The sequence below is a fragment of the Haliotis rufescens genome, unplaced genomic scaffold (assembly GCF_023055435.1).
Source record: "Haliotis rufescens isolate VD_foot unplaced genomic scaffold, xgHalRufe1.0.p SCAF_11, whole genome shotgun sequence".
NCBI lineage: Eukaryota > Metazoa > Mollusca > Gastropoda > Lepetellida > Haliotidae > Haliotis > Haliotis rufescens.
This window is the reverse complement of record NW_025963791.1, coordinates 26,334,718-26,354,604: the sequence shown is the minus strand read 5'-3', so window position 1 is coordinate 26,354,604 and position 19,887 is coordinate 26,334,718. Positions and strand designations below refer to the sequence as shown.

Sequence of the window (19,887 nt, the reverse complement as noted above, 5' to 3'; positions counted from 1 at the left end):
CTACAAGTATAGCTAATGTTCACATTTCTTTCTCTCTATGCAGGCATTCGTTCTCACTTTTATATGTTCAAGTAAGGATAAAGCGTCTATCAACTGCAGATTATACCTGATCAGATTGTTTTATACATGTATCTAAATAGTTTTTGCCAGGGCTGCGGTAAAACAATTCCCATTCGGACATTTTGTACCCAACTCTTGAGACCAATAGCGGGTATCCGGGTAGGGCCGGGTAATAGGGTGGTGGGTAGTAAATTTGGACTCATCCCAGCCCTAGTAGGCAGAAAAATGAACGTAACTAATTCACTCCAATGTTCATTCAATTGGTTGACAAGGTATACGATTCATCCATGTGAAGTAGAACAGATGTTTTTTACAATTGGATCGTAGCCACCATCCAAATAAACTGTGATACATCTGTAATTGTAATTAATATTAATAACAGCTGTAGTATATACAGAAATGTAGGTTGGAGCTGGCAATGCTATAGTAGTAGATGTTCCAGTAGATTGAGTTACCGTAATTCCTTGAATAAATGACTGCTTTGAATAAGTGGATGCCATGGTTGAATAACCCTGTCACAGGAGAAAGAAACAACTGCTTTGAACATGTTGAATAAATATGTCTTGTCGAACATTTCAGATGTTACAAGAATACAAAATGCACCCTTTCGAAAACTTGTGATGAAGACTTAGTTTTACTGCATATGGATGAAGGAAGTTAGTTTTCGCTTCCAAATTGAACTTTATTAGATGTTGGCCTGTTTCCCCCACAGGATACATTGAGAAGGAGATCAAGAAGGAGAAGCTGAAGATCCCGGACTATGGAGAAAACCCTAAAGCTCCTGCTCCCAAGGAGATGGTAGACCTGGAGGTGAGAACTGGCCATTGTCTGCTGGCTGACTCAAACCTCATCCCTACTATTGCTTAGAATATTCATGACATAGTCAGTGTTGATGGCATATTTCGAAATTAATTTTCAATACATTGAAAGACATGTTACTTACAACAAGTATGGTTTTATTCATATATTGAGGGGGAAATTTAACCTTTACAATATGGGGTACACAGTGAAATATTTAACATCATGTCAGCCTGATAACATGGTTTATGAAGGGGTCGTTACTTGGGGTATGTACTATCAGTCTCAAGTGAGTGAGTGAGTTGGGTTTAATGCTGCTTTGAATGGTATTCCAGTTATATCACGGTGTGCTTAATGTGGGAGGAAAGCCTGAAATGATGCAGATCTCAAACGTTTTGCACTTTGGTGCAACCCACGAGCACGGGTATGGTGCTGACAAACCTAGAAACATAATCGGGGCAAATCAGTATTCGAACCCACATTCAAAGGTTTCTGGCTTTCCCAAGGGACACAACTCTGCACATGCCCCAAGCAGTATAACAACAAGGTGAACCTGTGGTTGTAAAACCAACATCACACTCATCTTTAGATGACAGGGCTATCCATGGGTCACTGGATAGACATGTTATACTGCCAGCTATTATTATGAGAACTGCATGAATGACTGCCTCATGTTGCATTTTATATGAAATCATCCCACGTATACAATGTGTTGTGTGCATTGTGTAATATAGGCCACCTATGAGAAGATCGAGGGTGAGCTAAGGGAGGTCAACACAAACGCTGAGGCATTGAAGCGGAACTTCCTGGAGCTGACAGAGCTCAGAGAAGTCCTGATCAAGACACAGAACTTCTTCTCTGCTGTAAGTTTAGAGTAATTAATTTTAGAGGGCATTGAGTTTCATATGTTAATTAGGTTTAATGTTTGGTGGATTGTTTGAGAATTGCCCCTTTGTAACATGGCATCATTTCAGTACATTGCAAAAAATGGAGATAGCATCCTCTGTACTTCATAAAACCCAAACATTAATATGTAATTTGCTTTGGTGATGTAACATTTATATGACTGATACAAATACGTTTCTAGACATTCCTACAAATTGTATTATGGGTAACACATATGTAACACATGTGATATTAATTCATTATTGGGGTAAAATGACTGTATAAATGTTGCTCATAGCATTGAGTGTGCAGGTCTCTGTAAGTTCCTGTTTCCTCACTGTTTCATGTTAACATTGGTTCCATGTGTACTTCAGCACCGTCATGAGATGGGAAGCCTAGTCCATGATGCACAACAAGCTCTCAATCAAGATGAGGTCGGCTTTGCTCCACAACAGTCCGTACAACTGGGGTAAGTTTGAACAAATTCTACTTGCCATAAATAGTTTCTACAGTTGCCCTGTACCTCTGGGCCCACTTGCACAAAGCAATCTTAGCACTTGGACTGTCAGTGAATGTTAAGGTATAAGAGTTATAGTCATAGTGTTAAGATTGCTTTGTGCAAGTGGGCCTGTGTATTCCAAAGCATTACAACATGTTTCAGTATATCAATATTATCATTTCTGCTGGATAGGGATCCTGGGTCATAACAGATCCATACTATAACATGTTTAGCAGGAGGATCTGGGCCCTGTCCACAAAGCTGTCTTAACGCTAAAACTGTGTAAATCTGTTAAAGTATGGAAGTTACGATCGTCTTAGCGTTATGATTGCTTTATGGAACAGGTCCCAGCAGCTTACAATGTGTGACCTGGTTGATTAAATGTCATAATACCTGAACAATTTCATTGCTGCTCAATTGCTCATACTTCCAACTATTGGTTCATCTAGATCAGGCACAATTATATACAGGCTGCTAGGGTATGACTGGAGTATTGCTGATGTCAGCATAAAAAATATTTACTTATTGAGCTGTCTTAAAGTCTATCATGATGACAGAGATCACATGACTGGGGTAGCCTTCCTGATTAATGCACACATGGCTAACCATGGTAACATTATGATTCTGTCCCCTAGATTCCTGGCAGGCTGCATCCCAAGGGAGAAGTTGCCTGCCTTTGAGAGGATGCTGTGGTTTGCCTGTCGTGGTAACGTCTTCCTACGATATGAAGAAATCCAACAACCAATGGAGGATCCTGTTACTGTAAGGAATTTCCTGATTTGATTATTTGGTTTGTTACGAAAATATTTTGTGTTGTAATTTAGATGAGGGAGGGAGAGAATATGTTTGCGTCCTATCAATACTTTTTTCAGATGCACAGTAACATGTGTAGATAACTGAATATAGATGTAGATGGTATTACTGATGCAAGTTACTAGGGAATCATGGTCCAGACTCTGAAGCTGAATTAACTGTATTTGTGAGTCAATAGCTATATCAGGATCAGAGATGGGTGAGTAGGGTAGTAGTAAAAATGTTGGTATCCCCCATTGTGATATAGCTGGAATATTGCTACAAGCACAATCTTAGTTAAACTTTTGAGTCTACTAGCATCATTATCAGTAGATTTTAGTGTTATAATATGGACTATTAGCTGAGCTTACTATAGTAGACCGATCATAATTTTACTAGACTTGGTCTTCAGACACAATATTCATGTCTCAATTTTTACATTGATGTAGTGTGTGAAGCCCATTTTTTTTAACCCAAGACATGACAAGATAAAAGCCGCACTAAAACATACTCACTTGTTCTCCCCTTTAATCACTGTCCTGTAACTGGTGTAATTCTTCCTCGTTCACCCTGAATGTACCAACAATCGATGCTGTATCCCCAGGGGGATCCCGTCTTCAAGAGTGTCTTCATCATCTTTTTCCAAGGAGAGCAACTCAAGGCCAGAGTGAAGAAGATCTGTGAAGGGTGCGTGTAACATGTCCCCTGTGTCATCTGTCTGCAGCATTAAACAACAAAGAAACAAACAGAGTTATGGCCCTTGCTCTATGCTGGTCAACTTGTCTGGTGTCTGCAATGGGGACAAGTTTCCCAGAAAATTTGAATGTTTATCTAAGAGATATTTGTCAAGACTGAGTTTGAATATTATTATTTTCCAGAGTTACTTCCCTTGCTACATGTTTTTAGATTTTGAGCATACACAGTTGGGCCCTCATCCATGTTAGTTTACAAAGTGCAGCAGTGTCAGCAATGGGGACAAGTTTTCGCAGAAACTATTGAAGCTTATCTAAAAGATACTTAATCGAGACCGAGTTCGGGAATCGGTGCCATAAATTATTTTATCCAGAAAAGAGTGAGTGAGTGAATATTGCTTAACGCCGCATCAGCAATTTTGCAGCTATTCGCGGCGATATCCAGAAAAGAGGCCTTTTGTGTGTATTAAGTTCATATTCAATTTTTTTTCTGATGACGTTAAGTGACCCTAGTGCCTATCTCTTCTTAAGGCTTTATAGGACTTTTCATAGTTTATATTCACTACTATATGAACAAACAAAATTCTAATGTGCCCCATGGCGGGGAATAGTGATAAGAAGTATTTCTAGAATGAATGTCAAACCCGTCTCGCATATATATCATTATTAACTCCAACATCTTGTATAGCATGACCTCTGTATGTTGTGTGTAGGTTCAAGGCAGCACTGTACCCCTGCCCAGACTCGCCCCAGGAGAGGGAAGAGATGCTGAAGGGTGTGTCCACTCGGCTCGAGGATCTCAAGATGGTCAGTCATGATGGTGTTTCTGTCATTTCCTTATGGTTTTGAAATATTTTCATTTATCAATGACAATTGTGTTTCCCTTTAGTTGTTAGTTGGTCATTCCCATTTCCCTCTCAGAGTCTGACATACTAAAATGGACTGAGAGTTGTTCCCGCCAGGTTATTATAGCAACCTTGTTCATTCAACACACATTTGGATATCACACATGATTTCGTGGTGAAAGTAAGCAGTGTCACTGGTTGTTTGTTTGCACCATCATGAAGTGTCGATCTCAACTTGTTGTTTGCAGGTGTTGAACCAGACTCAGGACCATCGGCATCGTGTTCTGGTTGGGGCGCAGAAGGAGGTTCGAACCTGGATCATCAAGGTGGAAAAGATCAAGGCCATCTACCACACCCTCAACATGTTCAACTTTGACGTGTCACACAACTCCCTCATCGCTGAGGGCTGGTGTCCAGTCAGGGCTCTGGAAGATGTGCAGATGGCTCTCAAACAAGGAGAGGTGTGTACGGCTGTGTTGTTGTGTATTTCGAGTTGTGTGTGGTGAATGATGTGTGGAGTTGTGAATGGTGAATGATGTGTGGAGTTGTGAATGGTGAATGATGTGTGGAGTTGTGAATGGTGAATGAAGTGTGGAGATGTGTGGTGAATGAGGTGTGGAGTTGTGAATGGTGAATGATGTGTGGTGAATGAGGTGTGGAGTTGTGAATGAAGTGTGGAGTTGTGAATGGTGAATGAAGAGTGGGGATGTGTGGTGAATGAGGTGTGGAGTTGTGAATGGTGAATGATGTGTGGTGAATGAGGTGTGAAGTTGTATGTGATGAATGAAGTGTGGAGTTGTGTGTTGTTAATAGTGTGTGGGGTTGTGAATGGTGAATGAAGTGTGGAGATGTGTATGGTGAATGAAGTGTGGAGATGTGTATGGTGAATGATGTGTGGAGTTGTGAATGGTGAATGATGTGTGGAGGTGTGTGGTGAATGATGTGTGGAGGTGTGTGGTGAATGATGTGTGGAGGTGTGTGGTGAATGATGTGTGGAGGTTTTTGGTGAATGATGCTGGTTGTTGTTCTTCAGAAAACTAGTGGGAGTACAATCCCTACAATCATCCACCCAATGAAGACCCGCGAGACCCCACCCACCTTCTTCCGTACTAACAAGTTCACCAAGGGCTTCCAGAACATTGTAGATGCCTATGGCATTGCCAGCTACCGAGAAGTCAACCCAGGTAAGGACCATGGATTGATGTATTTTCAATTCACAATTACTGTTTTTCTGAATTTCTTTGTTTTTCTGGAAGAAAATTAAGAAAATGTCTTAATTGCCTTGGTTATCAAACAGTTCCAAAATCATCAAAATACTTCTGTATGTAGACATGTATTGTAGTGTCCATGTAGGATGGTAGGGAGTGATGAGCTCCTGGATGTATACAGGGGCCAGGCCATTGGGTGCCTTTAAGACCAGTACTAGTAGCTTGCATTTCATGTGAAAAGTACCAGTAGCTTGCATTTCATGTGACAAGTACCAGTAGCTTACATTTCATGTGACAAGTACCAGTAGCTTACATGTCATGTGACAAGTACTAGTAGCTTACATTTCATGTGACAAGTACCAGTAGCTTGCATGTCATGTGACAAGTACTAGTAGCTTGCATGTCATGTGACAAGTAGTAGTAGCTTGCATGTCATGTGACAAGTACTAGTAGCTTGCATTTCATGTGACAAGTACCAGTAGCTTGCATGTCATGTGACAAGTACTAGTAGCTTGCATGTCATGTGACAAGTACTAGTAGCTTGCATGTCATGTGACAAGTACTAGTGACTTGCATGTCATGTGACAAGTACTAGTAGCTTGCATGTCATGTGACAAGTACTAGTAGCTTGCATGTCATGTGACAAGTCCTAGTAGCTTGCATGTCATGTGACAAGTACTAGTGACTTGCATGTCATGTGACAAGTACTAGTAGCTTGCATGTCATGTGCAAGTCCTAGTAGCTTGCATTTCATGTGACAAGTAGTAGTAGCTTGCATGTCATGTGACAGGTACTAGCTAGTCTGTTCAGTTTGATGTGACAAGTACTAGTAGGTTCAGTTTGATGTGACAAGTACTAGTCTGTTCAGTTTGATGTGACAAGTACTAGTAGCTTCAGTTTGATGTGACAAGTGCTAGTCAGTTCAGTTTGATGTGACAAGTACTAGTCCGTTCAGTTTGATGTGACAAGTACTAGTAGGTTCAGTTTGATGTGACAAGTACTTGTCTGTTCAGTTTCATGTAATAAGAACTAGTAGGTTCAGTTTGATGTGACAAGTACTAGTAGGTTCAGTTTGATGTGACAAGTACTAGTCCGTTCAGTTTGATGTGACAAGTGCTAGTCAGTTCAGTTTCATGTGACAAGTACTAGTCAGTTCAGTTTCATGTGACAAGTACTAGTCAGTTCAGTTTCATGTGACAAGTAATAGTAGGTTCAGTTTGATGTGACAAGTACTAGTCCGTTCAGTTTGATGTGACAAGTACTAGTAGGTTCAGTTTGATGTGACAAGTACTAGTAGGTTCAGTTTCATGTGACAAGTACTAGAAGGTTCAGTTTCATGTGACAAGTACTAGTAGGTTCAGTTTGATGTGACAAGTACAAGTAGGTTCAGTTTCATGTGACAAGTACTTGTCTGTTCAGTTTCATGTGATAAGAACTAGTCAGTTCAGTTTGATGTGACAAGTGCTAGTCAGTTCAGTTTGATGTGACAAGTACTAGTCCATTCAGTTTCATGTGACAAGTACTTGTCATTTCAGTTTGATGTGACAAGTACTAGTAGGTTCAGTTTCATGTGACAAGTACTAGTCAGTTCAGTTTCATGTGACAAGTAATAGTAGGTTCAGTTTGATGTGACAAGTACTAGTAGGTTCAGTTTCATGTGACAAGTACTAGTAGGTTCAGTTTGATGTGACAAGTACTAGTAGGTTCAGTTTCATGTGACAAGTACTAGAAGGTTCAGTTTCATGTGACAAGTACTAGTAGGTTCAGTTTGATGTGACAAGTACAAGTAGGTTCAGTTTGATGTGACAAGTACTAGTCTGTTCAGTTTCATGTGACAAGTACTAGTCTGTTCAGTTTGATGTGACAAGTACTTGTCTGTTCAGTTTTATGTGACAAGTACTAGTCTTTTCAGTTTGATGTGACAAGTACTTGTCTGTTCAGTTTTATGTGACAAGTACTAGTAGGTTCAGTTTCATGTGACAAGTACTTGTCTGTTCAGTTTGATGTGACAAGTACTAGTCTGTTCAGTTTGATGTGACAAGTACTAGTAGGTTCAGTTTGATGTGACAAGTACTAGTCGGTTCAGTTTCATGTGACAAGTACTAGTAGGTTCAGTTTGATGTGACAAGTACTAGTAGGTTCAGTTTCATGTGACAAGTACTAGTAGGTTCAGTTTCATGTGACAAGTACATGTACTAGTAGGTTCAGTTTGATGTGACAAGTACATGTACTAGTAGGTTCAGTTTCATGTGACAAGTACTAGTCTGTTCAGTTTCATGTGACAAGTACTAGTAGGTTCAGTTTCATGTTACAAGTACTTGTCTGTTCAGTTTTATGTGACAAGTACTAGTCGGTTCAGTTTGATGTGACAAGTACTTGTCTGTTCAGTTTTATGTGACAAGTACTAGTAGGTTCAGTTTCATGTGACAAGTACTTGTCTGTTCAGTTTCATGTGACAAGTACTAGTAGGTTCAGTTTCATGTGACAAGTACTAGTAGGTTCAGTTTCATGTGACAAGTACTAGTAGGTTCAGTTTCATGTGACAAGTACTAGTAGGTTCAGTTTCATGTGACAAGTACTAGTCTTTCAGTTTGATGTGACAAGTACTAGTAGGTTCAGTTTCATGTGACAAGTACATGTACTAGTAGGTTCAGTTTGATGTGACAAGTACATGTACTAGTCTGTTCAGTTTGATGTGACAAGTACTAGTCTGTTCAGTTTGATGTGACAAGTACTAGTAGGTTCAGTTTCATGTGACAAGTACTAGTAGGTTCAGTTTCATGTGACAAGTACTAGTCGGTTAAGTTTCATGTGACAAGTACTAGTAGGTTCAGTTTCATGTGACAAGTACTAGTAGGTTCAGTTTGATGTGACAAGTACTAGTCAGTTCAGTTTCATGTGACAAGTACTAGTAGGTTCAGTTTCATGTGACAAGTACTAGTAGGTTCAGTTTGATGTGACAAGTACATGAACTAGTAGGTTTCGGTTTGATGTGACAAGTACTAGTCTGTTCAGTTTCATGTGACAGGTACTAGTAGGTTCAGTTTCATGTGACAAGTACTAGTCGGTTCAGTTTCATGTGACAAGTACTAGTAGGTTCAGTTTCATGTGACAAGTACTTGTCTGTTCAGTTTTATGTGACAAGTACTAGTAGGTTCAGTTTCATGTGACAAGTACTTGTCTGTTCAGTTTCATGTGACAAGTACTAGTAGGTTCAGTTTCATGTGACAAGTACTTGTCTGTTCAGTTTCATGTGACAAGTACAAGTAGGTTCAGTTTCATGTGACAAGTACTAGTAGGTTCAGTTTGATGTGACAAGTACTAGTAGGTTCAGTTTCATGTGACAAGTACATGTACTAGTAGGTTCAGTTTGATGTGACAAGTACTAGTCTTTTCAGTTTCATGTGACAGGTACTAGTAGGTTCAGTTTCATGTGACAAGTACTAGTAGGTTCAGTTTCATGTGACAAGTACTAGTAGGTTCAGTTTCATGTGACAAGTACATGTACTAGTAGGTTCAGTTTCATGTGACAAGTACTTGTCTGTTCAGTTTGATGTGACAAGTACTAGTAGGTTCAGTTTCATGTGACAAGTACTAGTAGGTTCAGTTTCATGTGACAAGTACTAGTTGGTTCAGTTTGATGTGACAAGTACTAGTCAGTTCAGTTTGATGTGACAAGTACTAGTAGGTTCAGTTTCATGTGACAAGTACTAGTAGGTTTAGTTTCATGTGACAAGTACTAGTAGGTTCAGTTTCATGTGACAAGTACTAGTAGGTTCAGTTTCATGTGACAAGTACTAGTAGGTTCAGTTTGATGTGACAAGTACATGTACTAGTAGGTTCAGTTTGATGTGACAAGTACTAGTCTTTTCAGTTTCATGTGACAAGTACTAGTAGGTTCAGTTTGATGTGACAAGTACTAGTCTGTTCAGTTTCATGTGACAAGTACTAGTAGGTTCAGTTTGATGTGACAAGTACTAGTCAGTTCAGTTTGATGTGACAAGTACTAGTAGGTTCAGTTTCATGTGACAAGTACTAGTAGGTTTAGTTTCATGTGACAAGTACTAGTAGGTTCAGTTTGATGTGACAAGTACTAGTCAGTTCAGTTTCATGTGACAAGTACTAGTCGGTTCAGTTTCATGTGACAAGTACTAGTCGGTTCAGTTTCATGTGAGACTGGTGGTGATTTCAGCTCCATATGCTATCATCACCTTCCCGTTCCTGTTTGCCGTGATGTTTGGTGATGCTGGCCATGGAAGCATCATGTTCATGTTCGGGCTGTGGATGATCATCAGTGAGAAGAAGCTCCTGGCCCAGAAGTCGGACAACGAGGTGAGCATCTTATACCATACTTAGCTCATCCACAAGGCTGTTAGCCATGGCTTATAACATTTAAGGAGGTATGGGTTGCTGCACAGGCCTGAGTGCCACAACGTCTGGTACAGAGCTACATCCATTAGATTGGCCAGGATCCACTGATACCAGATTCGATGTTTCTGGTCCTTGCTTGCTATCTCCCTATGCTTCTGGGAAACATCTATGACCTACTTTTTGTTGTTTGTTGTTGCTCCCACAATCCACTCCAGTCAAATTCATCACACTAATATCCACTCCACTGTGCTCCGCTCAAATTCACTCCACTCCACTCCACTCCACTCCACTCCACTCCACTCCACTCCACTCAAATTAATTACACTAATATCCACTCCACTGTGCTCCACTCAAATTCCTTACACTAATATCCACTCCACTGTGCTCCACTCAAATTCCTTACACTAATATCCACTCCGCTCACATACACTCCCCTCCACTCCACTCCACTCCACACCACTCCACGCCGCTCCACTCCACTCCACTCCACTCCACTCCACTCCACTCCACTCCACTCCACTCCACTCCACTCCACTCCACTCTGCTCCACTCAAATTCATTACCCTCCACTCCGCTCCAATCCACTCCACTCCACTCCACTCCACTCCACTCCACTCCACTCAAATTCATTACACTCAAATTCATTACACTTATATCCAGTCCACTCCACTCAATTCATTACACTTATATCCACTCTGCTCCACTCAAATTCATTACACCTAAATCCACTCCGCTTCATTCAAATTCATTACACCTAAATCCACTCCGCTCCACTCAAATTCATTACACCTAAATCCACTCTGCTCCACTCAAATTCATTACACCTAAATCCACTCTGCTCCACTCAAATTCATTACACCTAAATCCACTCCGCTCCACTCCACTCTACTCCACTCATATCAAATCCACACAAGTCCTCTCCTTTTAAAGCCAGTGTTGTGAACAACTGTGTCATTCATACACTCACTCTTTCAGATTTGGAACACCTTCTTTGGTGGTCGTTACATTATCACTCTGATGGGTCTCTTCTCCACCTACACCGGGGTCATCTACAACGATGCATTCTCTAAGAGCTTCAACATCTTTGGATCAGCATGGCGTAATGAGGATTACAAGTGAGTTCATTGTATTGTCTGTTGCTGTTACCTATCTGAGCTAATTACCCCTTGCCTCCCTTTTGTCCATTGCTTATTACCAATCATGGTCAACTCCTGGCTTCAACTGTTTATTGCTAATTACCTATCAGGGCTAATTAACTGATTGATTCCCTTGTTAAAGTTCCACCTTTGTTATGTTATTACTGTTGTTGCTCTTACATGTACAAATATATGCTTTCTGCTTCCTAGGATTCGTTCGCATGATGAAGGTGTAAGCATATGCTCCAAAACGTTGTGTTCTTCATAACAAAGAAGCTGACATTCATAAATCTAATTCCTTAAGAGTTTTACATTGTTGTTTCCTCCCATAAGGTTGTTTCTATGCACTACAATGTTGTTGCAAGGAAGAGCTGACATATATGTCATTCAACCCTGGGAGTGTGAGGTTTGCCTGGCCCAGAGTTGATTGTTTACAGGCTGCTGTTATATTTTTCTGGTCTAAGGTGCACATTTCACTGTGCAGAGTTATGTCCCTTGGGCACACCAGCAACCTGTGATGATTGGATTCCAATCCTGGTTTTCCCCAATAAAGTTTCTAGGTTTGTCAGAACCATACCTGTCCTCAAGGGTTTGACCATGTTGACCAATGTGATAAATGTCTGAGACCTTCATCACATTAAACTGACATGCTGTGATATAACTAGAATACGGTTCAAAGCTGTGTTAAACCCAACTCACCACTCACTGTTATATTGCCGGAATAATGTTGACCTCACTGTAAAACAACGAACAAACCCGCTGTGTGCTTGTCTTCCCAAACTTTTTCCATTCTTATCTGTGTTTTCTTCGCATTTAAGATGATACAACTGAAATACTGTTTGTGATAGACACAATTTATCTCACACTCATTTGCCATTTTCCCGCAGAGAGAGCCTGCTTGAGGTGCCAGACATTGAGCTGACGTTAGACCCAGCCCTGTTCTTCAGGAATAGCACACCCTACCCACTCGGCATTGATCCAGTAAGATCTTATAACACTGACTTTCTAGAGCCATTTGATATGCTAACAAATAACATGATACACTGAAACATGACGGTAGTATTCCTTCACCAAAGGTAATGAGCATGATGACACCTAAACATATTTGTACTCTTAGAAAACAAAAACAATGTAAAATACCATGAAGTCTAGGAATCGAAAACATTGATATGATGTCTTGCAACACAATGGGATTCAGATTTGTTCATGCCAGAAAGTTAAGAAACCACAAGAAGCAGAGATGTTAAGAGAAACTTTAACTGATGTAGGACCAAAATACCGCTTTGTTTAGAGTTGACAAAATATCGATTTCAGTTATTGTAGATCCATGACCTAATTATTTTTCTGCTCTTACTGTTTCTTGTTTTCAAATACCAGTACAGGTATAAACTTGGTATCTATTAATTTGTTTTGATGTTTTGACAGATTTGGCAGTTATCTGACAACAAGATCACGTTCCTCAACTCCTTTAAGATGAAGACGGCTGTCATCCTGGGCATCTCCCAGATGTTGTTCGGCATCATTCTGGGCATCTTCAACCACATGTGAGTCACATTTATGGGATTAATGTCATTACAAACAAGGCGTCCAGGTGATCCGCTGGTCTCAGCCAATGCATCTCAGGGTCCAGTGTTGCCTCCCTTTGCCATTCCAGGATCTGCTGATATTGCATTCAAGTCCCAGATTGGTCTTAATTATATTTTGTGGTCTGTGAGGACCATATATGTACTCATGGGTTCTTGCCAAAGCGTAAATGCCATCAACCTGTGTAACCTTTGTCTCTTTCCCCACATTATGCTGTGATGTGACTAAAACACTGTTTTAACGTTGTTTGCTGTTTCCGTCCAATATTTCCCCATGAGAAAATAATTTGATACACCTTTGTGTGTCCATGTGTGTTGCAGCCACTTTAGGAGTGTGTTGAACATCCTGGTGGAGTTCATCCCTGAGGTCATCTTCCTCCTCAGCCTCTTCGGCTACCTCGTCTCCCTCGTCTACTTCAAGTGGATAACATTTGATGTCAGCCAGGCCAGCTGCGCACCTGCGCTCCTCATCCGTATGTTCGTCATAACTCACTGTGTTTATATTACAAAAGCAACGTTTTGGGAGTTTTTTTGCCTTTCACAGATTATTCATTAAATATGGGACCTGCATTGATGTGGAATGATGTCTTCATAACTTGATCTCATAACTATATGGCTGAGAATTTGCTGATACAACATTCAATTTTGACTCACTCACTCACTCACTCACTCACTCACTCACTCACTCACTCACTCACTCACTCCCTCAGTATTTTGTTTGTATTTCAGAGTACATCAACATGTTCATGTTCAAGTACACAGCCGATGGAGACCAGAAGTGTAATGCTCAGTTACCCTTCTACAAGGGACAGGTACAGTTTCTAGTTATCACAGCTTATGTCGGCCTCTCCCATACTTTTACATGTATGCTTATTTACAATTAATACATTAAATGACAGAAAGGAAAGAATAGAAATAGAGAAACGTATGTACATTAACACTGCTCACTCAAACCTTTTTCGTTTTCTTTATATATGTGTGAGTGAGTGATTATGATTTCACGCCGCTTTTAGCAATATTCCAGCAATATCACGGCAGGGGACACCAGAAATGGGCTTCACACATTGTACCCATGTGGGGAATCGAACCTGGGTCTTCGGTATGACGAGCGAACGCTTTAACCACTAGGCTACCCCACTGCCCCATTATATATGTATGTACATTCCTAACAATCTTTTCGTTCACATGATTAGGTAAAGTTGTTTTGCCATCTAGCATCAAGTCAATATTAAAGACACAAGTATCTTTCACAATTAACAATAGTGAGTACATCAATTCGTTTCTAGCTAAGTTGAAAAATGGACATTCACTAAAAAATTATATGTAATTTCACATGGGTATCCTATGGTATAACAAATTCTGGTTGGGACTAGGTTATTTAGTGTGAATTTTATTTCAGCAAACTTTGATTTCAACCAAATAGTTGTTGCTGTATTAATATATACATGTCCCCAGGATGTCTTTCCAGAAAGGCTTGCTCTACATGGTATAGTGATGTTTGTGTTGCAGCAAACTATCCAGACAATCCTGTTGGTGGCTGCTGTTGCTTGTGTGCCAGTGATGTTGTTAGTCAAACCCTTCGTCCTAAGATCCCGACATAACAAAAAACTGAGGGTGAGTTGTACGAAGACAGTCGCCTACTTTGACAATTTCTTCTTTAGTTTTCTCACATTTGCTGACTGATGGATTGTCAAAGTATCAAGCATCTGATCATTTATACGTTCGTGTGCATTGAAGCCTTGCGGCAAGACACACGACCTTACTGGTTCAATTTGGCAAACTGATTTTGGAACCGAAGGTGCAATTGGAAGATTCAAATGTTGAATCAGCTGTTTCATTCAGATATGGCTATTGTGATTTGAAACCTCTGACTGACCAATCAGATTCAAGTATTTGCCAGGTTCATGGTAGAATGATGCATTGACTCTTCTGATAAATATAAATATAATTTTCTAGGTGTTCATTGAAAACTGACCCCCCCCCCTGTTCTGTGTTAACATAGTTTACTTGTTGTATTACTATAACTGTCTTTCACAATACTAGAAGTTTAGATCAGTCACTTGTAGCACATAAAATAGAAGGTAACGAAGTAGAAAATCATAAATAAAGTGATCCCTCGCTACAACGCTACCTTGGGGTCCAAATAGTTGATGAGCGTTATGGACAATCAGAGGTTTAACCATGTCGTAGGGGGTAGGGGTAGATGACCAACACAACATGCTCAGCCTGCCTTTCATGATCTATATTACAAACATGAGTCCAGATATACAATGAACACGTTTTTGTAAGCAGATAGTGCAATAATCGGATTAAATAGCGTACTTCAGTTTAGAATTGTTGAGTGGTATTTCTGGGATTACTTGCTCGTGAAGATCAGCTGGTAATGTTTTTTTCGCAATGGGGAAAAAACATTATGTCAGTGTAAAACTTGAGTTTTTTTTAAATGCTCGTAACTTTTGGGGGCCTTGCGTTACCGCCCGCTATAACCGAGTTAGCACTTTATTGAAGAGCGCAGTAGCGAGGGAACACTGTAACTTTATGTTGTAAGATCACATTGGATTGAGTTTTTATTACTTTTTCTATCACACGTTTGGGGCACATTATAACAGAAATATTTTATCTCCACCAAATTCTTATTTATGGAAAAATGTAAGCTTAATTTTCTCTCAAGATATCCACCCTCATTCCTTGATACATGCTGCTGATAGTGACACCACTGTTTCATGTGCGAGCAGATTCCCCACCTAGCACTGTCAGCAGCATCTTAATCAATGTATGATGTGCAACAATACAGCCCTTGCTGTTTTCAAAATGACTTGTCATTGTGCTTTTCCTTTAGTTTGACATGACGTATTTAGATAGAAATATCAACCCGCATGACCCAATCCTTTAGTGTATACTTTAACCTTACATTTACCCTGTGTACTATAGACATGTCATATTATCTTACTAACATGGAGGTTGTAATTTGTTTCCTGTTGCTAACTTTGTCCATATGTTTTTGCATGGGCATGACAAAGCATATTGTTGGGGTTTGTTTTGCTTTGGGCATGAGTTTGACTGGTGAGTTTTGATGTGTTTTAGGAGATTGAAGCTGTAAGTATTACTAGTTGTAGTGAATGCGTTATACACATAGAAACATTTTGTAGCATCTCTAAACAATTTTAGCTTTTTGTTGAAAACCCATTCTTTAGAATACTGAAAAAGCATTTTTAATTCTTGTGAATTTTTTTTAAATCTTAAAAATTAAATTATATGGTACATGACAGTATCAAGTGAAATATATTTCTCTAGCTTCTGTCAATGTGGAATTGGTATTTTGGAAATCTATTAGACATAAACTTAAAATATTCCTGTATATATGTATATTATACAATTTCTAAATATATGATTAGCATTTCCATATATTCGAATTTAAATTATTCAGCCATTAACAGTAGTTTTCAGATGCTCATATTATGTATAGTGCTGTTGCTGACGAAAGGTGTCTGTTGGTTGTAAATGTATGTATACTCTGCTACTGTATCTAGCCTCCTTAGTAAACAGCTAGCTGCCTTAGAAACTGTTTAACAGCTTTTGTTTCAGGGTCAAAACAAGTCATTTCGTTTTATGTTATGCAAGAGAGACAAACAATTTCATTCAGTGTTTGATCAGTTTTGTGTCAATTATTGAGATGGTTCACTTAGGGGATAAACACACTGTGTTTTCAATGTAGAGCTAAGTTACCTGTAGATTGAGCCGTGCTAAATTGAATTTGGAACCCAACATGCAGTGTGAGGTTTCAAATGTTAAATTAAGCACTTTTAAATCTACAGGTAACCTAGTTCTACATTGAAAAACTGTGTTTATCTCCATTCTACCATGATGAAATTTAATGCGAACTCTTTGGTAACAGCAAAGTTATTGAGAAAAGCAGCATTGTGTTTAGTCCATTATTTTCATAGGGTTCATGCTAGCCCCTTAAACAAATAATGCCAAAAATATTAGCTTCCCCAGCGAGTCTGCTGTCAAACCAACTGTTTCAAACAGAGGTGGTACAGGTGTTTTGAAACCTCAGATTATTCAATCTGAATGAAGTATTTTCCATTTCATGGTAGAATAAAGTAAACTTGTTTGGAAATGAATTTGGTCATGCTTATTATGTTCAACCTTAGCTCATCTGTTGCTTCAAGGCTTATAACACCTGAATCGGGCAAACTGTTAGACCACCAGTTTGCAATGGGAACGTGTTCGCTATGAACAGCTGGCATTGTATTCTATGTTACACCACCCAAATGAATATATGTATTTGTTATTTCAGAAAGGTGACTCACCAAAACATGAATAATATGGATGCTGATATTTCGTAAAATACATCCACAATAATAAGTATAACAATGAACAATTTTAACAATTGAAACATGCTTGATCAGTTCTTACTGTCATGGTTGACATAAAATAGGTCTTCAGCAACCCATGCGTGCCGTAAAAGGTGACTATGCTTGTCGTAAAAGGCGACTAATGGGATCGGGTGGTCAGGCTCGCTGACTTGGTTGGTGCATGTCATTGATCCCAATTGTGTGGATCGATGCTCATGATATTAATCACTGGATTGTCTGGTCCAGTCTCGATTATTTACAGACCGGCGTCATATAGCTGAAATATTGCTGAGTGCGGCGTTAAACAACAAACCAAACCAAACCAACCAAACCATAATTAGGAACTGAATGCGAGTGTGAAGAGAACCCTTGTTGGGATGCTGTCTTGGATGGGTGCACTTCCAGAGCAATAATGACCTTGGTGTAACTTTGTAGTTGAAACATTAGCCTTGGTTCCATTCTCCACATACATTATACAGTGATCCCTCGCTACAAGGGGCGGTCGGGTAGCCTAGTGGTTAAAGCGTTGGCTCGTCACGCCGAAGACCCGGGTTTGATTCCCGACATGGGTACAATGTGTGAAGCCCATTTCTGGTGTCCCCCATCGTGATATTGCTGGAATATTGCTAAAAGCGGCGTAAAACCATACTCACTCCCTAGCTACAACGCTACCTTTCGGGGTCCAAAAAATTGATGAGCGTTATAGATGATCAGCGGTTTAATGAAGGTCGAATCGTAGATGACCAACAAAACAGTATACGTGCTCTGCCTACCTAATACGATCTACGTTGCACGTTTCAGAGTTTCAAAAAAGATTAGAATAGAAGTTATTTATGATTCATAGTGTAAAAAAATAATTATCGAGTATTAATATGCGCTTTAAAAAACAACATCGTATCCGTTCAGCGAATTCAGGTGAATAAACAAGTATAACGAACTTGGACAATATAAGTATGAAATTTGATATAAAGCATCACTAGACATGATGATTTACCATTTAAAATGTATTTCCTGCTTTCCAAGGCATTGTTTTATATGCAGAGATTAAGATTACTGTATAGGTGCACTAATAGGAACTGTGAAGATGTGTTGGGTAACCTTATGGTTGAGGCATTGTCTCCTTGCACCAAAGGACCTGGGTTCCATTCTACACATAGGTGCGCTTATAATAACTATGAAGATGTTGGAGTAGCCTTGTCATTAATGCTCACTGCACCAAAGACTGTAGTTTGATTCTCCACATGTGAAGCCTATTCTTGGTGTCGCATGTTATGATATGACTGGAATATTGCAAAAAAAACAGTCGAGGACCAAACTTACCTAGATCAACTATAGAACATTGTGTAAATGCACATTTTGTGTTTATTTCAAATAAGTAATTTTGTGTTTTCACTTGTATCATCTGTGGATGTCATTATTCCTGCCCAAACTAGCAATAGTAGCATAATAATTGTCAGACACATATTTTTCATTATTAAGTATTATTCTGATAAGTATACAAAGAAAGGAGATGGGCTTGTATTATTTTTATTTTGTTTCATTTTTGTGTGACAGGAGTTCTAGACATGTTGATCACATTTTTTCATATTTTCAGCATAATGTATTAACAATTAACATTCATAAGGACATTGATTTTACAAAAACAGGTAACTGGATAAATGGAGCTCCGCTGAAACATAACACAAGTAATGTGTTCATTACTGATTTATTGGGATATCGAAATTTGTATTGTCATCACCTGATATAACAAGTTTTAAGGAAAGTATTACATTTCAGATGAGAGGGCGCCTTGGTGCTCACTCCACAGATGCTCTTATTCCAAATGAAATTATTGGGGAAAATGTAAGTATTTACTCATTCATGTTTTTCTTGTTTAGTTTTTTGCTGTGATATTTTTATCCATGATACTGCCAACATCAACACATGGTTTTGTCGTCTATAAGACAAAAGCCCTCTCTCTACTCTGTCTCTCTGCATGATCATTTCTCAGTGGACAACCAGTAGTCGATGCATCGTCTTATTTATGAATCAGTAGTTCTGTGGTAATATTTTGTGCGGAATGATTAGAACAGTTTGGTGTACACGAACATACCTTGCATGTTAATCGATACCTGTTTTGGCCTGAACAGGGGAAGACATCTTGGGAGAACAACTAGTCCCTTTAGATTTTACTAGACTTGGACTAACAGACTAGTGGCCTTGTTTATCCCTGCCAAATGATTTGTACCAAAAAATAAAGTATTTATTTGAATGCTAGAGAAAGGAGAACTTGTATTAATTATTTGGTGTTTGAGCTTGAAATGTCAGTCACTGTTTGGTTTAAAATCATTAACCAACTGCAGCTAGTATATAGTTTTGTGTGGCTGTAGAGGTTTGAGTTGCCAAGCTGACACATGAGTTGCATACCTACCTGATGATGGTGCCATCGTTGAGAATCTGAAATGCTGAGTCTTGAGTAGGTGATTTTACATATTACCTATTGTAGATTTTAGAAAAGAAAAAGAATTTTATTACCTTGAATGGTAATATATGGCAGGTTGCTATGTCTTGTTTTCTGTGTGGATGGTTGTGATCCCCCATTCTGGTTACATCTGTCCTGACTAGCTAAGCATGGGTTTCAAATGTTCCTGCGGTGCACGTAAATTGCTTAACTATTAAAT

General features: G+C 39.3%; 1 protein-coding gene across 24 annotated transcripts in view; it reads left to right on the top strand.

Annotated features, from left to right (window-relative positions):
* Nucleotides 1-19,887, top strand: part of LOC124132743 (V-type proton ATPase 116 kDa subunit a 1-like) — a 56,852-nt gene that overhangs the window by 20,669 nt on the left and 16,296 nt on the right. For 18 of the 24 annotated variants that reach the window (XM_046496821.2, XM_046496823.2, XM_048392457.1 and 15 more), the window contains exons 4-20: nucleotides 773-870; nucleotides 1,593-1,721; nucleotides 2,118-2,212; nucleotides 2,878-3,004; nucleotides 3,639-3,721; nucleotides 4,440-4,533; nucleotides 4,820-5,032; nucleotides 5,605-5,755; nucleotides 9,972-10,111; nucleotides 11,126-11,265; nucleotides 12,174-12,267; nucleotides 12,712-12,830; nucleotides 13,191-13,342; nucleotides 13,599-13,681; nucleotides 14,379-14,483; nucleotides 15,954-15,965; nucleotides 19,004-19,069. In XM_046496821.2, the coding sequence (XP_046352777.1) occupies nucleotides 773-870; nucleotides 1,593-1,721; nucleotides 2,118-2,212; nucleotides 2,878-3,004; nucleotides 3,639-3,721; nucleotides 4,440-4,533; nucleotides 4,820-5,032; nucleotides 5,605-5,755; nucleotides 9,972-10,111; nucleotides 11,126-11,265; nucleotides 12,174-12,267; nucleotides 12,712-12,830; nucleotides 13,191-13,342; nucleotides 13,599-13,681; nucleotides 14,379-14,483; nucleotides 15,954-15,965; nucleotides 19,004-19,069 (1,901 nt within the window). The remainder of the gene's footprint in view (nucleotides 1-772; nucleotides 871-1,592; nucleotides 1,722-2,117; nucleotides 2,213-2,877; nucleotides 3,005-3,638; nucleotides 3,722-4,439; nucleotides 4,534-4,819; nucleotides 5,033-5,604; nucleotides 5,756-9,971; nucleotides 10,112-11,125; nucleotides 11,266-12,173; nucleotides 12,268-12,711; nucleotides 12,831-13,190; nucleotides 13,343-13,598; nucleotides 13,682-14,378; nucleotides 14,484-15,953; nucleotides 15,966-19,003; nucleotides 19,070-19,887) is intronic. The other 6 variants (XM_048392466.1, XM_048392452.1, XM_048392461.1 and 3 more) reach the window with 1 other exon arrangement.